General features: G+C 37.7%; 2 protein-coding genes and 1 pseudogene across 3 annotated transcripts; 1 reads left to right on the forward strand and 2 right to left on the reverse strand.

Moving 5' to 3' along the window:
- Positions 1 to 2,098: 2,098 nt before the first annotated feature.
- Positions 2,099 to 7,464, reverse strand: LOC113675729 (uncharacterized). The gene is made up of 3 exons (XM_027192322.2): positions 3,451 to 7,464; positions 3,132 to 3,247; positions 2,099 to 2,462 (listed from the first exon to the last, which is right to left on the reverse strand). Exons 1-3 carry the CDS (start codon positions 7,462 to 7,464, stop codon positions 2,306 to 2,308), a joined length of 4,287 nt encoding a protein of 1,428 aa, XP_027048123.2. The 3' UTR covers positions 2,099 to 2,305.
- Positions 7,338 to 11,388, reverse strand: LOC149046599 (uncharacterized). Its single transcript, XM_089202605.1, has 5 exons — positions 9,839 to 11,388; positions 9,029 to 9,195; positions 8,621 to 8,815; positions 8,161 to 8,408; positions 7,338 to 7,648 (listed from the first exon to the last, which is right to left on the reverse strand). Exons 1-5 carry the CDS (start codon positions 10,143 to 10,145, stop codon positions 7,501 to 7,503), a joined length of 1,065 nt encoding a protein of 354 aa, XP_089058731.1. The 5' UTR covers positions 10,146 to 11,388; the 3' UTR covers positions 7,338 to 7,500.
- A 42-nt stretch (positions 11,389 to 11,430) lies between these two features.
- LOC149046600 (vacuolar ATPase assembly protein VMA22-like) lies at positions 11,431 to 14,195 on the forward strand (annotated as a pseudogene). Its single transcript, XR_016185737.1, has 3 exons — positions 11,431 to 11,820; positions 13,341 to 13,447; positions 13,633 to 14,195. The product of XR_016185737.1 is annotated as a vacuolar ATPase assembly protein VMA22-like (transcript).
- The last annotated feature ends 4,548 nt before the right edge of the window (positions 14,196 to 18,743 follow it).

Here is an 18,743-nt window from a genome sequence, read left to right on the forward strand (position 1 = left end):
CAAACGTTTCGGCCATATGGCCGTGAAGTTACGAGATATAATATTTGTTCACGAACGATCGAATATATCAATTTCGATTCAGTCCTTTTTCTAACATAACCAAAATTGTCTCTTTTGGGAGTAAAATACAAAGTTACCTCCAAAGGAAACTAATAAATAAAGGAGCATGAGTAAAAACAAGAAACCAATCCTACAGATGTTCTCTGCGTTTCATGCGCGTGAAATACGTCGAAATCCAAATAATCTTCTGAAACTAAGTTAAAATTTCCAAAGAAATGCTCAAAAAAAGTAAAAAGGAACAAAAAAACGTGTTCTTTTGATGTCTTGTTTTTTTCGCATGTTCGATTCTTTTAGAAGTCTTTCTTATTTATTTGTTTATTTTTGTTTTAAGTTAGATTAAAAGAACGCAATTGTTTTCTATGTTCTGTTTTGCTTCACCCGTGTTTCTATCGTTTTCTTCCTTTAAGCTTACGACGGAAAAATTAACGAGCTTCCTTGCCGCAGTATAACATGTTTTGGAAACTCTCTCAGGACCTCGAACTACCCGAAATGACAAATTGCTAGAAGCGTACTGAATGCATGTCACTCACGGTCAGATTTTGTTTGTACATTATTTCCAGCTCTTGTACTCGAGATTTGAGTAAAAACTTAGGCTATGCTGGGTGTTACCTTGAATCTGAATTCTGTAGGCTGATTCCAATTGACTCCAACGAGGAGGTTTAAAAACGTTTCATGTCTTTCGTTGTATCGATGTGCAGAAATTTGACTTTTTATTATAAAGGAGGCAACTCACATTCAATTAAAATGCAAATTTCTTTTCGTCCTAAAAATAGCATATTTTCTAATATAGATCTCTTTGCTGATAGGTGGTCGACAATTCTGAAGCTGAATTGTTTAAAGTTCTCAAATTAATGTATTTTTAGATAAAAACTTTTGGAAATTCCTAAATATAATTGCTAAACTGATAATTCTCAAGAACTGGGAGCCGAAGCACGCCACCATCTGTTGCTTGTCTATTTCTGTTTGTTTGGTGTGGGTGTGACGCGACGGCCGTCAACTCTTAGCTTTGTTTAAAAAAAATCCATTCAATAAGCCTGCCTTTTAAGTGTAAATTAGGTGAGTTATGTATAAAAAAATAAATACTCATTCTTCCATAACACCGACTCAGTAAAAGCTTCGACGTACATTTCTCCGCAATTTTCTCTACAACCACCTTTCCCGAGAAATAATCTTCGTCCTCTCTCCTTTTTAATTGAAGGTTTTTCTTTTTTATTTTTTAAGATGAGTTTCTTTTTTACTATTTGTTAATGTTCTCCTGGTATGGAGTGATGTTGCGATTTCATCTTACTATCCAGGATCTGCCACTGTGCACGTACAAAACCGTCGTTGGTCTAGCAAATAATTCAGCTCAATAATCACCCGCTGAGAGTGGATATTTCATACCAGTAATGAACAGTCTGCCGTTCAGGGTAGAAAGTTCTGGGTTCAGCTGTGGCCAGTCCATTGAATTCTATTCTTCGGCAACATACTTTACACTCGTAGCGTCCTTTCCATCCAGGGTGGGTGCTAGCGAATTTTCAGAAAAAAAAAACTGACGAATAGACTTCTAAAACTTTCAGTGTAACTATCCATAACTTTAAAACTGATTATTAGGGTTATTTTTTTCTTTTGACTCTTTTAAGTTTTTTTTGCTTTGTTCTGTTTTTCTTTTCGGTTGGGGAGTTGACTATCTGTTGGCAACTACTGATCTCCCTTCCGTTCCCCCCCGCGATCCCACCAAATCCTCTCCACCCACCCACCCCCCCCCCCCGAAGGTAATGAATGCTGACTGGTCACTTAAATGGCGTAGGCTCTGTTTTAGAATATTATGGGTTGACACGGAAATCTTTCCCTTACGAAGAAACGGAAACCTACGCTCGTAAAGATGGTGGAAGATGATCGTTTCAACACGTTTCGTTTCATATATTCGATATTGTCATGTTCATAAACAAAATGATCAGGGTGGCTTGTTTCTAAGGGCCTGTGAGCTGTAATAAGAAGATTGCTCCTTTTCTTATTATGTATTATCCCGTTCCCTGGCACAGAACAAAAATGAACATCTTTTTAGAGTATTTTAATGTATTTACACTTAATATAACGTCAGGGCACGAATGCTTTCTTGAAGGTAAGAAGGATACCCTCTGTAAAATAAAATTCAAGATTAACTCAACTGCATCCAAAATTTTCAATGATAAAAATATGTCTTATGTCATCGCACTTGGCTCAGTTTGCCAATTTGTTGCATCGGAACTTCTCCTGCAAAACATTAACCATTACACAGAAGTGTCGAAACTGAATTAGGTGCTCCGTGTGTTGAGAAGTTCTGCATAGTATGGTCAACCTCAGCGATAGTACTGGCGCCGTTAAAATGTTGATCTCCCCGTGTTTCAAACTGATGTTCGTCCAATCCAGAAGTATACAACCTGCAATTAAAGGTAGTAGACAATTTCATTTCTAAATTATCCGATGACAGAGGGAAGTTCGAGAAAGTATAGAAATACCACAGAAGATTATGCGCTATGAGAGGTAACTACGCGGCCGGTAATCATTGGATCCTAGATCTATCTTTCAAATTTTATAATTTCCATAGAATAACCTAGTATAAAAATTTTGGGCCAAAAGGATTTGTTTTCACTGGCAAAAAACCTTCGTCTAAATTTGATTCACCACCAACCGTCCTATCACTACTCAGCCTCCTTTATGCGGCAAAAATTATACATTCTACAACAGTTGTGACGAGGGTTGCAGCTTTAACTAAAGCCATATCATATCATTAAATTTTCAACCTCGAATATTGCATTTCTAACGTTTTGATTGGTTCGTTCAACTCCGGTTATCAGCTCATATTCCGAGTCACTTTACATGGAAATACATTGAGCAGAGCTGAATAAAGCTCCAAATATCCAAACGTTCGGGATTTAATGTAATTTAATAATTAACAATAATCTCATCAGACGCTTGTTGGATATGAGACTAGTGATACTCAACTCGGCGCTACGAATTTCGTTGGCTATTTACCATCTCATATCAAAAATGCACTAATGGTATGATTGTTACATATCCTAGTAACAAAATAAATGTACATTACTGACCATTTATTTTCAGCGTCTCCCTGACTAGTGGCTGCCACATTACTCTCGTCTTCCAAAAATGTTATTTTGTACGCATCTATGTGTCTCCTGGCTTTCAGGATGCTAGAGGTGCTTTCCTATGGATGATACGAAAACAAAATGAATTAAACGTTTGAAAATATGCATGTCAAAATTACGGCACATTAATTAATTCCAAAAAGAGCAGAAAGTGAAAGCTGACAATTGGATCTTATGGTGTACTCTTTGTGTACATCGACTCCTGCTTCAAGATCGCTCTTGTCGCTCTTGCGTCTCGCGCTTAGGGAGGGAAATATCTTACCTCACATGATGATTCAGAGGACTTCCTTTCGTGCTCATCTTTCGGTAACTCAGTCCCGCTGAACTGCCTATGCTTCTCCCTTGTAAGACGCACTGTAGCAGCTAACAGTGCTCTGTGTAGGTTTGCGTTCTCGTCCCTGCTATTTTCAAGTTGAGTTGAGAAGCGTTTCAATTCGTCTTGCATCTTACCCGCATCTCGGGTCTTTCTCATAGCATAAGTCCTAAGGTTAGCACAACGTTCATTTTGCTTCTCGATAATGGATGCAGCAATATCTAACTCTTTTTTCACTTCTGTAAGGGTTGTCTCAATGCGAGTTATCTGTAAGCCTTTCTCTTTGTTCACTTGTGTCAATTCTTCAATCTCTTTCTTCGTCAGACATAATTTGGCCTCCATTGTTTTGAGAAGCGTGCATTTCAAACGCAGGGTTTCATTTGCGTCATCAAGGCTGGCTTCGTTTTCTTTTAAGTATCTTTGCGTCTTTTGAAGATCCTCTTCCTTGTTTCCAAGACATTGTATGAGCTCGGCATTTTGGCATTGAATATCTTCAAGCTGACGTCGCATGGACGACAATTCCTCAGCAGTGTCTTTGAAATTTCTCCTTAAGTCTTGAATGACTTCTCCTTTTTCATTTAAATCATCCCTTAATTTGTCTAACACTCGTTCTGCATAGGCTTCCTTCTTTTTCATTTCCAAGCTCGATGCGGACACTCCTCTCGGTCTTTGTACCAAGTTCTTCAGCCGTTTTCCCACGCCTGCTATAAACGAACCCCTCTTCTGTGTATATCGTTTTGTTCCTTTTTTAATGAGATTCAGTCCATTAGCTTTACCCTTTCTAGCCTTAGCCTTCCGCTTGAAAAACTTTTTGTTCGACTTTTTGCGTGCTATTTGTTGAGTTAACTCATTGATCTCGTCATGAGCCTCCTGCAATGAACCTTCTTTCTCTTTAAGAGATATAAGAGTCTTCTCTCGTAGGTCATTCATCTCTTTCAATTGCTTCTCAAGTTTTTCGATGTCCTCGGTCAATCTTTTTTCGTTTTGAGAGTTGCACTCAAACACCTCGACAGCCCTTTTCAGAGCCTCTTCTTCCGACTTTTCTCGTTCCAGTTGTTCTGTGAACATATCGATAGTGGCTTTAGCTTCCTGTAGTGAACTTTCGTTGTTTTTTAGAGACGCAAGAGTGACGTTTGTCATCTCATCTTTTTCATGTAAATGATTCTCAAGAAGTTCAATTCTCTTTTCAAGCTCTTTCTCTCTATAAGAACCAACCTCTTCTGCTTCCATGGCTCTTTTTCTCAGAAGGTCTTTTTCTGACCTTTCCTGTTTCACCTCAAGCACTAAGGCATCCACTGAGTGAATTGTGTTTCTTTTCATGTCTTCCATTCTTTGTAATTGAGTCTCAAGTTCTCTTATTCTTTCAGACTGTAATTCGAGGCGGTACTTGTCACATCTTTCCTGCCCTATCTCTTCGATTAAACTTTTTATCGTTTCATCTTGCTTCTTTATGATGCGGTAATCTTCCTCCATTTCCTTCTCTTTGCTGTTCACAGACACCGTTGCCGCCTCAGTTACATTTTTTAACTGATTCTCTAAAAGTTGGACTTTTTCTCTTAGTTCAGTCAACTGGTCATCCTTTTCGTATGCCTTTGATAGTCTTGCAGTCAAAGTGCGGTTCTCTCTCCTCAACCTTGTTATGTGATCTTCAAGTGCTCCTGTAATTTTCGATTTTTCACATCTTAACTCAGACAACTGGTAACCTTTTTCTGATTCCTTTGATAGTTCCGATGACAATGCAGACTTTTCTTGTTGTAACTTTACAATGTCATCTTTAAGATCACTAATAGTCTTTGATGTTTCGCATTTTAGCTTATGCAACTGCGTCGTCTTTGTCACATTTTCCTTCTTAAGAATCTCTATTTCTCTTTCCATGCTCTGCGCAATATTTTGAAAGCTACAGCTTTCTTCTTTAAACGCGTCCACTTGGCTCTCCAACTGAGTTACTCGCTGCTCCTTCAATGCCAGGGATCCGTTTAGTAATTCTACTTCTTCGTGTAAATGTCCGCATCCATGGCGACTAAGCTGCGTATTCTCCCTTTTCATTTCCTGCATCTTTATCTTCAGCTCATCAACCTCAAACGTCAGATCTTCATTGCGTTCTTGAGCGTTTTTTAAGCTTTCCTCCAAGAAATCAACACGACCCCTTAACTGTTTTCTTTCTGCTTCAAATGCGTCCACTTGGCTCTCTAATAAAACTGTTCGCTGTTCATTCAACTCCAGAGATCCATTTAGTAACTCTACTTCCTCACGTAGGTGTCCACATCCCCAGCGACTGTGATCCAGCCTGTACTCTCTCTTCATCTCCTGTATCATTATCGTCAGCTCATCGACCTCAAATGTCAGAGTTTCATTGCTTTCTTGACTGTCTTTCAAGCTTTGCTCCAAGTAATCAACATCATCCCATAACTCTTCTCTTTCCACCATAACCTTTCCCAAGAGTTCATTTGCATCTTCCCATTTTTGCTCCTTTCTCTGGAAATAACTTTGTAAATTTTCCAGCTCTCTTTCTTTGTACTCTTCCTTAGACTGCAGTCGCTTTACCTCAGCTTTGCTCCCATCCAGGTCAGCCTGTAAAGTTTCTATCCTCTTTCGGTACGTTTCAAGGTCCTCGTTTATGATGCAAATCTGCATTTCGAGCTCGGTATTTTCCCTTTTAAGTTTCCCAAATTCCATTTCCACATTTTGTTTGTGGAACTTTGGTTCTTCCTCTAAGATCTTTTCTTCCGATCGCGATGTATACTCTTTTTTACTGATAGGGATAATTGTTTCCAAAGCCTTGGACAACTCTTGTTGGATTAAATATTCAGTTATGTTGACGACTGCTGCTACCGATTGCTCATATCTCGATAAGGCGTCGCATTCATGGACATTTTTCTCGTTGTCCTCATTCTCTGCACTCTGTGAAACTTGAGACCTGCTTTCCTCTGTGTGCATGTCTCCCTCAACTTCATCAGGGAAACAGTCAAAGTTATCCTGTCGAGGCACCTCCTCCTTGCTATATTTTCGGTTACTTTGTTGGCTGTCCGCTGTTTCGTCGACCACAGAGTCTGTATCTCCCAATATAAGCCTATCAACTTCAGCCAACGTCTCTCCAAATTTCTCAACCTCCGCTCCATTCGTAATTAATCCAGAAGAGTGAGGTGCTTGAACTTGCTTAGACTCTGCGATATCTGAAGAGGTGTCGACGTATGGTTTAATTCCATTTATTCTCGGGGTATCGTCATTTTTCTCTTTCGCCGTTGTATTCGTAGCCTCTATGGCCTCATTTATACACTTAGCAACTACTGTAGTTTCTTCCGAAACCTTTGAACTCTTAGCTGAGAGTTTCTCAAGTTTGCGAGCAACTTTTCGCTTCTGTTTTTCGATCTTCTTACGCTGTCTTTGTTCTAACTTCTCTCTTTTAATCGCCTTCTTCTCCAGTCTCTTCAACTGCTTTACTTCTTTCCGCTTCTTTTCCAGCTCTTTTACACTTTTGTACTCTATGATCTGATACGGCTCACGTAACACTTCGTTATCAGCGTCTTTGTTTATAACGGTTTCGTTTCCTATGGTGAAATCTTTGCTTTTCTCACTCTCTGCACTTTCACCGGAATTCTTATCTGGTTGATCATTCCCTTTTGTTGAGTCATTTTCATCAGCCGTCCCTTCTTGATATTTACGTCGTTCGGCTCTTATCTTCTCCACTCTATTTGCGACTCTCTTCTTCTTCTTGTCCATTTTTTCTCTCCATTTTTTATCCTTGAGCTCTCGTCTTTGGCCGATCTCATCAAGGCGTTTCAAGTCTTCTTTTATTTCATCCCGTCTCCGTCGTATCTCCTCAATCTTATTTGTGATGAAATCTTCCCTTGCCTGGCTCTGTTTGATCTCCTGCATTGTCCTGTTCATAGATTCGACAGCCTGTCTGTTTTCCTCCGCAAACTGTGCCTTGAGCCGTCTGGATTTTTCGTTCAACTCAGCCATTTTCCGTTCGTATCCGCTGGACTCAGTGAAAGAGTCTTAGTCCAACTCTTTCTCGCTCAAAACATTTTCTTCCATCTTGTTCTTTGTACCAAACTCTGTTTCCAGTCTGATATTTTGTGCCGAGCTTGTAACAGTGGTGTCACCTTTCATGATTTTTATGTTTTCCTCTTTTTCTTCTGTCTCCCTATACAAAATTTATTCATAATGGTCAACTACACTGAGGTCTTAGATAAATTGCTCGTAATTTTATGTTATACGCCTCATCAAAAATCACCTCTTTAAGAAATTTAAAACTTAGCAGAACCTTTAGGCTTTGAAAACTCTGCTACCGTAAAGCTCGCCACTTCCATGTTTGCTGAAACCTTGAATTATAAAACCACACAATCCCCAATTCGCATATTCTTTTGCTTCAATCTCCGGAAGTTCTGAGACTGTTTTCTATATTGAATCAATTGTGACAAATTGACCTCACAAGTATATTGCAGTGCGGCCAGCACACAAATATACGTTGAGACGCATTAGATATGATAATCATGATGTCTCACTTAATGGAGTAAGTTTTGATTACCAGAAAGCGTACACAGCTACATGTTGTATCATGTGAATTCTTTACCCTACTAGCCTCAGAAATGAAATTCAGAGGCAAAAATTTACGGACTGTAAAAGAAAATAAAAAGAGCAGATATGAACACTAACTTGTACTCCTCTGTTAGCCATTGGGGGACATCGGGCATTGCTTTCTCGTCGCAAGATTTTGAGTAACATTCAAAGTCGTCGCCAATCTCGCTACCACTGGAATCTGATTTGGCTCCCATACGAAGCTTTTCCTCATGCACAGGCGCAACATCACATTCAAAATCTGGCGTGACCTCTTCCGCCTTGGCTGCAGATGATTTCTCTCTTGCTGAGCATTTTTCTCGTGATTCTTTCTCATCCTTGCATACCTGATTATTTAAGCACAAAATGCGTTGTTTTTGCTGCAGTTGTTATATTTATGGATATTCCTCCTCATAAACCTAACATTCCTAATTCGCAAAGATGTAAAACAATGGCTTATCACGATATTAAGTTCCAGGCCCTCCAAAAGAGACAGTTGTCACCGTGAAATACTTCACCTGTGACATTTGCCGAAATGACATTTTCCTCCCAGATTTACCTGTTTCGACTCTGTCTCTGTTGGTGTAAACTGTCGTGGTACACGTCGCCTGACAACGGGCGTGGTTTTCTGAGCGCACCTATAACTGCTTTGTTTAGCTGTGGTAAGCTCTGACGCGACCTCTTTTGCCTTGGCTGCAGATGATTTCTCTCGTGCTGAGCTTTCTTCTCGTGATTCTTTCTCATCCTTGCATACCTGAATATTTAAGCACAAAATTCGTTGTTTTCGTAGCAGCTGTTATATGTCTGGATATCCCTCATAAACCTAACATTCCTAATTCACGAGTATGTGAAACAAAGGCTAATCACGATATTAATTAAGTTCCAGACCCTCCAAAAGAGACAGTTGTCACTGTGAAATACTTCACCTCAGGTATTTTCTGAAATGACATTTTCTTCCCAGATTTACCTGTTTCGACTCTGTCTCTGTTGGTGTAAGCTGTCGGGGTACACGTCGCCTGACAATTGGTGTGGTTTTCTGAGCGCGCCTATAACTGCTTTGTTTATCTGTTGTTAAAGGAATGGCACTTGCCGTTTTCTTGTCTTCTTTGCCTTGAGTTTCTCGCAATTTAATACCTGTGATCAAATCAAGATTACCAATTAGCTCCCCCTAAGAAAAATTAGGCGCAAGCTTTTCATTTCTTTAGCAAATGTTATGAGGTTGTCTCTACAGAAAATTGCCCCCAGTTTGAGCAAACGAGCATCGACTAAGTGGCTTGAAATAAACAAGATGGTTGATGAATTTAGCAGCCAAAAGAGACTTTTAATTCTGGATCAAAATCTCAACAACATGAGGAAAACCTTTATTTAGGTGAAGTTAAAATATGTAAATAAATAAATAGATAAATAGATAAAAATAAAAAAATGTAATACTGAACAAAGAGCTAATAAACAAATAAATGAACAGAAATGTGATGACAAACGAGAAACAATTAATAGTAGTAATCGTTTTCTACAACAAATAGGAATTTAAAGTTAAAAACAAGTCTTAGTCGTTGAATTTTATAAATCGTGGAACATTGAAATAATGTCTTTTCAGCCCTGTACAACGTGGTTGCTGTCAATTTATCTCAGTTGCTGCTTCTTTTACCTACGGCGTATGTTAGGATACAGACAATATGGTAATTCTAGCCGTTCGCCTGAAACCGTTTTATCTCTTTTCGATATATTACTTCGGTGAAAAAATTGATGCTGGCTAACTGCTGAGAAACAAACATACCTGAATCTCTTCCAAGAGGTTTTCCTCCTTGAATAGTTTTGAAATTCATGGGTAGATTATCTTTTGATTCAACTTTGGTCTTCCTCCCATTCACCGCAATCGGAATCCGCGATGACCGCTTGCTTTGAACTTTGCTTTCTATATCTTTTTGCAGACGAACTTTTTTATCTGCTTTGTCCTTTGAAGATGAACTTCTGACATTCTCACTGCATGGGCGAGTCATTCTGACTGGTATTCTTGATTTCAGTTGCGGAGGAGGAAGATGTTTTTGGTCGTCTTTTTTTTCGGGGCGAAACCAAGAAGCCATCGCGTCTCACCCGCGGTTTTCTCCCGCTCAAAGAAAACTCTTACAGAGTTTGTTTTGTTTTGTTTTTGCAGTTTAGTTTGTATAGTATTTGATTTTTTTTGGTTTGTGTTAAGTGTTTTTTTCTCAAATAAGACTGTAAACAATCCAAATTTCCAAAGCTCCGAACCTCGATACTGACCGCACCGATAGCTGAAGCAAATGATTTTGTTTTGAGCGAAAATCCATGGAAACCATCTCTTACGAGTTTTTCGTCACATAGATCGAGGAAACCTTCGATAGCTCACGCACTGGAATCTGATATTCAGTCTTATAAATATCACAATTTTGTGTCCAAACTTCATGACAGTGAAAACTTTGAAATTGTTTGTCTTTGAATAGTAGCCAACACGCAAATATAGATCAAAAGTAAGATATTTTCAAGTAAAGAGGAACTCAGCCGTTTTCCACAATATCGACTGGCGTTCAAAGACGCCAAAGAACAGTGCCAGCGAAAATTGTGAGTCTTTGTAATAACAAGAGAAAGCTCCATCCCTTCTTGGATCAAAAAAGATTCATTTATGTTCGAAAAATAATCTCATCGTACCTTTGCAGAATTCTTATAGTTTTCTTTCTCAGCTACATATAGATCAATTGAAGTGACTGGGAAAGTGTTCCCCCATTCATTCATCCAACGAAAATGGGTTTGACGCTTCCAATGAATAAACATGGGCTTCTTTCTACCTGATCAGATCAAATTTAAAGCAAATAGACTCCACTCTAGGAATGGCAGTGTACTATACGGGACTAATGTACATCTGTGAGCTGAGTCCATCGATATGAACAGGCCGCTTAGTAGCACGTTTTTTTCGCGAAAGAATCCACTATTTCCCTTTGATCATCAGGAAAAGGCGTAAAGTTGCATCAAAAGTCCATATAACTTTGCGAGGAGGGCTGTATCTAGAAGAATACTGTAAAAATTTCAAACTGATCGACCTTCGCAGATTTCTATCTTCCATCTCTGCCGGCCTTAGTTTGTCTCAATCTAAATTGTCTTTAAAGGTAGACGGCGGCTGTTAGCGGGTAGTGAAATGATCAGTAAAATCATTAACACTAACTTTCCGACTGACTTACTTCAACAGTTTAGAGTCTGTCAGATCACGATTGCGAAAGCCGTCCAAAAGGCATGCGATAAATGAAGAGAGATCTTCCTTTACATTTACTGACAAACGGCAATGCACTGAAGTGCAACCTAAAGTTGACTGAGAGTACAAGACATTCGCTCGTACTCAATCTCCCACGTTTCTTTTTTCAAAATGGAGGACTTGTGTGAGGAACAAGATCACCTCATCGTTGAATTTTTGGAGTCTCTCGAATGTCTTCAGGAGAAAAGGGAATACCTGAATGCTTCAATAAGAGGTGGACATCTACACCTATCAAAGGCTCGTCATTCGATGGGAAACAAATCCTTGGGTGCATTGCAATACAGTCATAAAATGGACTGCGCGCTGTATCATGTAGTCGTTTATTTGGAGACATTTCTACAGAGCAGTTCGAAAAAGCTGTTGTAGCGTTCGAAATGGAGAAAACACTGCCAAGAAGAGGAAAGGGTACTTCGAAAGCTGGTTATTCTGAAAAAGAAGAGGAGGAAAACATAGTCAGAGGAAGGAAACCTCAAAATTCAGGTGCATCGAGTAATGTATGAAGCAACGTCGCGTATCGAGGAATTGCGACGCAAGTTTTTCTCTTTAGAGATATATAAGTTACATATCTCTAAAGAGGAAAACTTGCTCGTAGAGGATACAAATATTAATGGTTGTGTTGAAGATCCCCTTAAATGGTTTGAAATCTTGGTTCCTTGACTTGTTTAAAAACTGATCAAAAGAATTTTCAGAGCGCCATTGAACTAAGGTTCAACGTTGTTTCATTTGTTTCATTTCAAGGCTTGAAATGAAGGTGAAAGAGATTATAAAGAAGTTGAAGGGTCTTTAAATTAGAAAGAGAGAGTTGTTAGAAGAGAGGAAGAAATTGCAAGAAATCTAAGACTGATTGTTATCTCACAAAAAAAGATGGGTTCGATATCTTGGCCAATATCCCTCGCGGAATGGATTTTGGAATTCCTAGGAATTTTTGCCAAGGAATTTTTTCATAGGAATTCAATTCCAAGGAATAAGAGTTGTGAATGTTCACTGTAAATTTGGACTGAGAATTCCTAGGAATTCCTAGGAAGTCCCAACTATAACAACTCTGGTTCTAAAAACCTAGAAATTTCCAGAAATTCCCAAAAAATCCCAGAAATTCCAAGTTAATAGCCAACAGGACTTGGAATTACTAGGAATTCCTAGGAATTCCAGCTCAAAGCACCAATGACTTTCCCTGAAAAGCTGTAAATGTTAAAAAATTCGTAGGAATTCCCAGGAATTTTCAGGAATTTCTAGGAATGTTTAAGAATTACTGGGAATTTTAAGTCAAATCTTGAGCCTACTAATATAAAATAAATACTACAAATTCAAACTCCCTGCTAAAATTCTAGGATTCAATGAAATTTATTTACAAGCTTAATTAAGGTTTACACATAAAATGTTTTTAAAAGAAATAACAAAAAATCAATTACTTTTGTAGCATTGCTACCCAACAAAGAGAAATTGGTTTGTGGCTCAAGAGAATTTTTAAGATTATGTTTATCCTGATGGGTTGACAGTGTTATGCCTCGGTCCACATGTGTTAATAGAAAAAGTTAAGCTATTGTTAAGTATCTTCTTGGGGTAAATTCACCCATTGACTGGTCAAAAAAAGGGCATAGCCCTAAATAGTGTGTTCCCCCCACATTTAAAGGGAATGGCAGTTGTGGTCTCAGTGTTCACAATACTGGTGCCCATCTAGCTGACTATGTCCACTGTGGGCATGGTCCACCTTTGGGTGTGAAGACATGAATGGAGCCATCATGGACTTGACACATGGCATGCATATATTAAAGTTGTTGCTTTCCAGATATTTGTTAAATAATTTACAGTTGTTTAGAAATGTAAAAGTATCTGTTGGGACCAGTCAAGATGTTTCCCCTACACTGTTAGTACAGCTAAATTTTCATGAGCCCTTGCTGACCGTGATATTAGGGTTCCACCATCATAAATTTAAATCAAGTAAATTTAAAACTTACTTCTCCCACTCCATTTGGAGAAATGAATTATTAATGTGCAATTTTGAAATTGTTACTAGGTTATATGGATGCTTCATGCTCAGGGTCGCTTAAGATGCGAGGTGGATATGTTGGAAAATGGTTGTGCTAAGGACTTTATCAAAAGAATGCTGAACACCAAAAGAGAGTATGTGATATTTTGCTCTTAAGTGTACTTGTCTGATCTTTTATGATAGTTTAAGTAATATTGATAGCAATTGTTATCATCATCATCATCAGTAGCTTCTTTACACTACTGGCAACTTCTTTTTTGCTTGAAAAACACACTGTTATTAAAGATATTTATCTCCTTTTTTTCTATTCGTGTTTTAGAGTTAATTTAAAATCTAAAGAAGGCAGAGAATTGCTTTATTGCTGGAGGGGCTAAGAAACTGGTATAGTTATATGGAAGTTAATGGAGCCAACAAAGTACACCAGAATGGTAGAGCCAAATGGTTATGTTTTCTTGTACATGTGGCAAGGTTGGAGAGGTTGAGTGTTTTGTGTGGGATAAGCAGTCTGGGATCACATTGGCAGTCTTTAGAGAAGTACAGCTAGATCTCCAGAATCTATTCTTCTTTAGTGATGCTGGTCATCACATATTAAGGATGAAACAAGAATGTTACAAATAAATTTGAGCATTAGAAATTGTAATGAAAGCAGTTGAATTCACCATCAGAACTGACTTTTTCAAACTAAGGTTTTCATTTTAAATTACAAATTAAATTTTATGCCATACCTAAAAAATATAAAACAATTTTGTTGATAGCTGACTCAGAGAAGAACAATATGTAACCTTAGAGCTGTTATTGTTGAAGTGTGACATGCAATTTTCATTTGTATATAAAGAAGGACTTGTATTTTGCACCAAAAATAAAAAGAAGTAATATTTTTTAGAAGGTCCAGTGACTGGGACATTCAAGAAATTAAGTTATGAAAAGAAACTGATGGTTTGTTCTCCTCACTAGTAACAAGTCAAGATCAGAGTTTCAAAATGAAATGTGATCATCGCAGTAAATTTTCCAATTTAAGCAATTGGAAAGAAGAAGCCTGAAAAAATCAGGGCTTCAACGGGATTCGAACCCGTGACCTCCGCGATACCGGTGCGATGCTCTACCAACTGAGCTATGAAGCCACACATTGGGAGCGAGGTCAATTTATTGAGTTCATATCTTCCTGTGCAGTGAAATGATGTGAAGTTTTATATGAAATAATTCATATTTGTACTGCGGTTGTAGATGAAAGTGAAATGTGATCATCAATGAATTATTTCATATAAAACTTCACATCAGAGTTTCAAGTAAACAAATTGAAGGAATCAAAGAAAAGGTGTTATTTCTTAAAGGGAACACTGTGACCACCCCTGTCTTGTCTGCATGCTAAATATTTGCGGAGTGTGCAGATAATCCTTGAGTATTGGAAGTCTTACAAAAAATGTTTTGTAAGAAAAAAAAAACCAGCAACAAAAACTGTGAAAAAAGAAAGATTAAATAGGTGTTGAATTTGTTTGTCCGAGGCATGAAGTTTCTACTAAAACTAATCCAAACAAAAGGTCTCTGACAGTGTTTGAGGCAACTGCATGAGCTCAACTGTTCCAAGGTTTTGCACATTGGCAATTTGCATTTAACATAAGTTACTGCTGCTTCTTGAGAAAATCCATATTAATGTAAAGATTTACTAAAACTTAGTTTGAATAATAAATTTTGTGATCTTTAAGTTATAAACATATACATGTATCTATATCTCTTGGTAAATTTTGTATAGCATACTTTTTACTGAGCCAAAGTTTTAAGCCTCTAAAATTACTCCTTGTCTTAAAACCTTCACATTCAAGGTATTGAGATTTTCTTGGAATTTACATGACCTTCAGGGCATTTAAACTGCCTCAAATTTTAAATTCCCAGAAATTCTCAAGAATTCCACCTTTCTTAAATTGTGGGTAGTTAATGTAATGTATAGCTGAGAATTCCTAGGAATTCCAAAGAGTTCCAAGTCCTCATTAAACTGGAGTCTTCCTTCCCAGAAATTCCCAGTAATTCCAAGCTTTTTTTGAGAATTCCTAGGAATTCCCAGAAAACTGGGAATTCAGTTCGCAAGGGGTATTAGCTCTTTTCTTTGTGTCAAATGTAGGATATTTTCTGTATTGAAATATTGATGAGTAAAAGATCAGGTACCAACACATTGAGGGTCTTTAAATGTTTTATGCAAAAGTATCACAGTTACTTCAGTCTAAGACAGGAATGAACTTTTTTGATTCTGAGGTTGATTAAATTAAGGAACCATGTTGAGACAATATGGGATCATTAAATGGACTAGGAGAACAAATTAACCTTTTTAAATAAATGAATAAAGGAGGTAAATTAAAAAAAAACTGTGGTGCTGCATCAGTGGGGGTATTACAAAATGATTTTGTTCTATCAACTGAGTTGATCGTATAAAATAGCAGCTGTTTAGAGTTCCTAAAGCTGATGTTTCAAGTGTTAGCCCTTTGTCAGAACAAATATCAGGTTTGAATTAACTTCATCTACTGATCAAGATAATTTCCTACCATGCTGAAGATCTTTGATATTTAGTGGAATTTACACAAAGATCATAGAAGCACTAGTAATTATGATAATACAGTTCTTCCCAAATGTGTGTTTGTTGGCAGACTTCAAATGGGGTAGTGAATTTGGGAAAAGTTGAGCTCCTTATTTTAGTAAAATTATGGCTAACTCTATAACCTCTTAGTAGTAATTAAAATTTTATTCTTTCCTCACATTATCACCCAGTAATCAAACATAAAGTTCTTGAAAATAGAGGAAATGATCTTCAACTTGGCTGTTTAACAAGTTCTCTTGGTCATTACCATAGGAAATGAATGGAAAACACTATATGCTGTTAAAATTTTACCCATCTCTAAAAAAATCTATCTTGATTCCTTAATGTTGATGAAGGCCAAAGTACATGTTTGAAAACCATAGATATTTCAAACTACCTGGTGAATTATGAAGAATAATTCATTCAGTTACAATGCCTGGCCATAATTATTGTTCAAGGAACAAATTTTGTATGGATTATTAGGAAAATCTGGTAATAAATAAGTAAACCTGGGCTAGTAATCTTCAAAGTTGCTCTAATTCAGATTAGTTGGCCAGTAAGGAAGACTGAAATTTTCTCCATATTGTGCATCTCCCTTAATGGCAGAAATATTACCAAAATATTTCAGAAGAGCCAAAGAGGTTGCCCGTAAAGCAATGAGAAAATGCGATTAAAATCCATCGAGTCAAGTCTTCATACTGAGAGAGCCAAAAATTAATCCAAATGTCTACCATTGCTAAAGGTTCAAACCACATGTAAATACTGTAAGACTTGGAAAACCATGAACTCTTTGAATTGATTATGAAAGGTCAGTTGTGTACTGTTGAAGTTCATTACAAGTTAGAATGAGCAGTTAGCCACAAAACCACAACTTTATTAGAATTGCTGTTTGCAGTTCATTTATCTTATGCCTAATTGGCCTTCTCCTTGGGAACACATAACATCCCATAAATATTTCTAGAGTTTACAGTTTTCTCAGTTTCACTGTAAAGAGGCCACTCCATTCATGTTGAAAATTTTGCCAAAAAACAGAGGGTTTTCCTCTCTCATACCAATCAGACAAGACAGGTCTTAGAGAGAGATGTTTCCTTTGTGAGTGTGGGACAAGGGAAAAATTCTGAGCCCCCAAGAAGAATCAAACCTCTGACCTTCTGAACTGGCCATCCCATCATAGGCATTCTGGTGCAAATTGATGATAGCTTGATGCATGTAAATAATTTCCTCACTTCACCTTACTTCGTGTTTTCCAGGCAATAGCTTCGACCTATAGAAGACTTAGGACAAAATATGCAATAACAAAAAATGTCATTTTCATGAATAAAAGGTAACCATATACACTTATGTACAAATGAACCTTTCACACCACAAACTGCCACTCAAAATCTAAACAATTCACCAATTCACTAATTTTCCTTCATTCCAGTAACATTATTTTTCTCCCCTAAATTTTTACATAAGCTTTATTTTTTATTTCTCTTGACACCTCAGTACCTCCCAAGTACTGTTGAAACAGGGCATACCCAAATCTTTTGGGGGTCAAAAGAAACTGTATTTCTGATATTTCAAAATTATTATTAATAGGGAAGAGTTGATCTGTTGAAATGGGGTATTTTTTTTATATCATATCAAATACTACGTGTTTGACAGGTAAAGGTGCAAGATAACACGTTTTTATGGCCCAATATTAGCCTTAGCAGACCTCAAAAGTTTCAATCTTACAAAATACAGTTCATCATTTGTACCTATTTTAACAAAATTCCTAAAGGAAAATAAGAGCCGACAATCAGAAGCATGTTTTCTAATATGGATCTCTTTCTTGATAGGTGGTCGACAATTCTTATGCTGAATTAATTGTTGAAAGTTCTCAAATTCAGTTCCATCATCAAGGTTAATGTCTGCTTAGATGAAAAAATTTTTGGAAATTCGTAATTATAACGCCACCATTGCCTGTCCATTTCTGTTTCAGTAAAGGAGGGAAAGGGGGGGGGGGGGTTAAGGTGAGAACGAATCATAGGTGGGAGTGTGACGCGATGGCCCTCAACTCTTGGTTTTGTTTAGGAAAAAATCCATTCATCAAGCCTGCCCTTTGGAGACAAAGTTAAGTGAGTTACGTATCAAAAATTAATACTTGTTAACTCTTCTTTAACACTGACGCAGTAAAAGCTTCGACCCATATGACTAAGCAATTCCTCTACAGCCACCTTTCCCAAGAAATAACCTTCGTCTTCCCTCCTTTTTTTATTAAAAGGTTTTTCTGTATTTTTTTGAAGATGAGTTTCTTTTTGACTATTTGTTAATGTTCTTCTGGTATGGAGTGATGTTTTTTATCTTACTATCCAGGATCTGCCCCTGTACACGCCATTGCTAATCCGTTGTTGGCCGAGTAAATGATTCAGCTCAATAATCACCCGGTGAGAGTGGACATTTCATACCAGTAATAAATAGTCTGCCGCTCAGGAAGAAAGGTCTGGGTTCAGCCGCGGCCGGTTTATTTAGTTCTGTTCTTCGGCAACATATGTTACTGTCACAGCGTCCTTTCCATCGAGGGTGGGTGCTGGCGAATTTTCAGAAAAGAAAGAAAAGCTATCCGTAACTTTAAAACTGCTTATTATGGTTTTTTTCCTTCGACTCTTTTAACTTTTTTTTTTAGTTATCTTTTTCTTTTCGGCTGGGAGTGTTGGACTATCTGTTGGCGACTACTGATCTCCCTTCCGTTCCCCCTTGAAAACCATGCGATCCCACCAAATCCTCCCCCCACCCCTCCCTCCACCACCCGAGGCGAAGAATGCTGACTGGTCACTAACATGGCAGAGGCCCTGTTTTAGTATATTATGGGTTGACAAGGAAATCTTTCCCTTACGAAG

This window comes from Pocillopora damicornis, chromosome 4 (genome assembly GCF_964200805.1).
Source record: "Pocillopora damicornis chromosome 4, jaPocDami1.2, whole genome shotgun sequence".
Classification (NCBI taxonomy): domain Eukaryota; kingdom Metazoa; phylum Cnidaria; class Anthozoa; order Scleractinia; family Pocilloporidae; genus Pocillopora; species Pocillopora damicornis.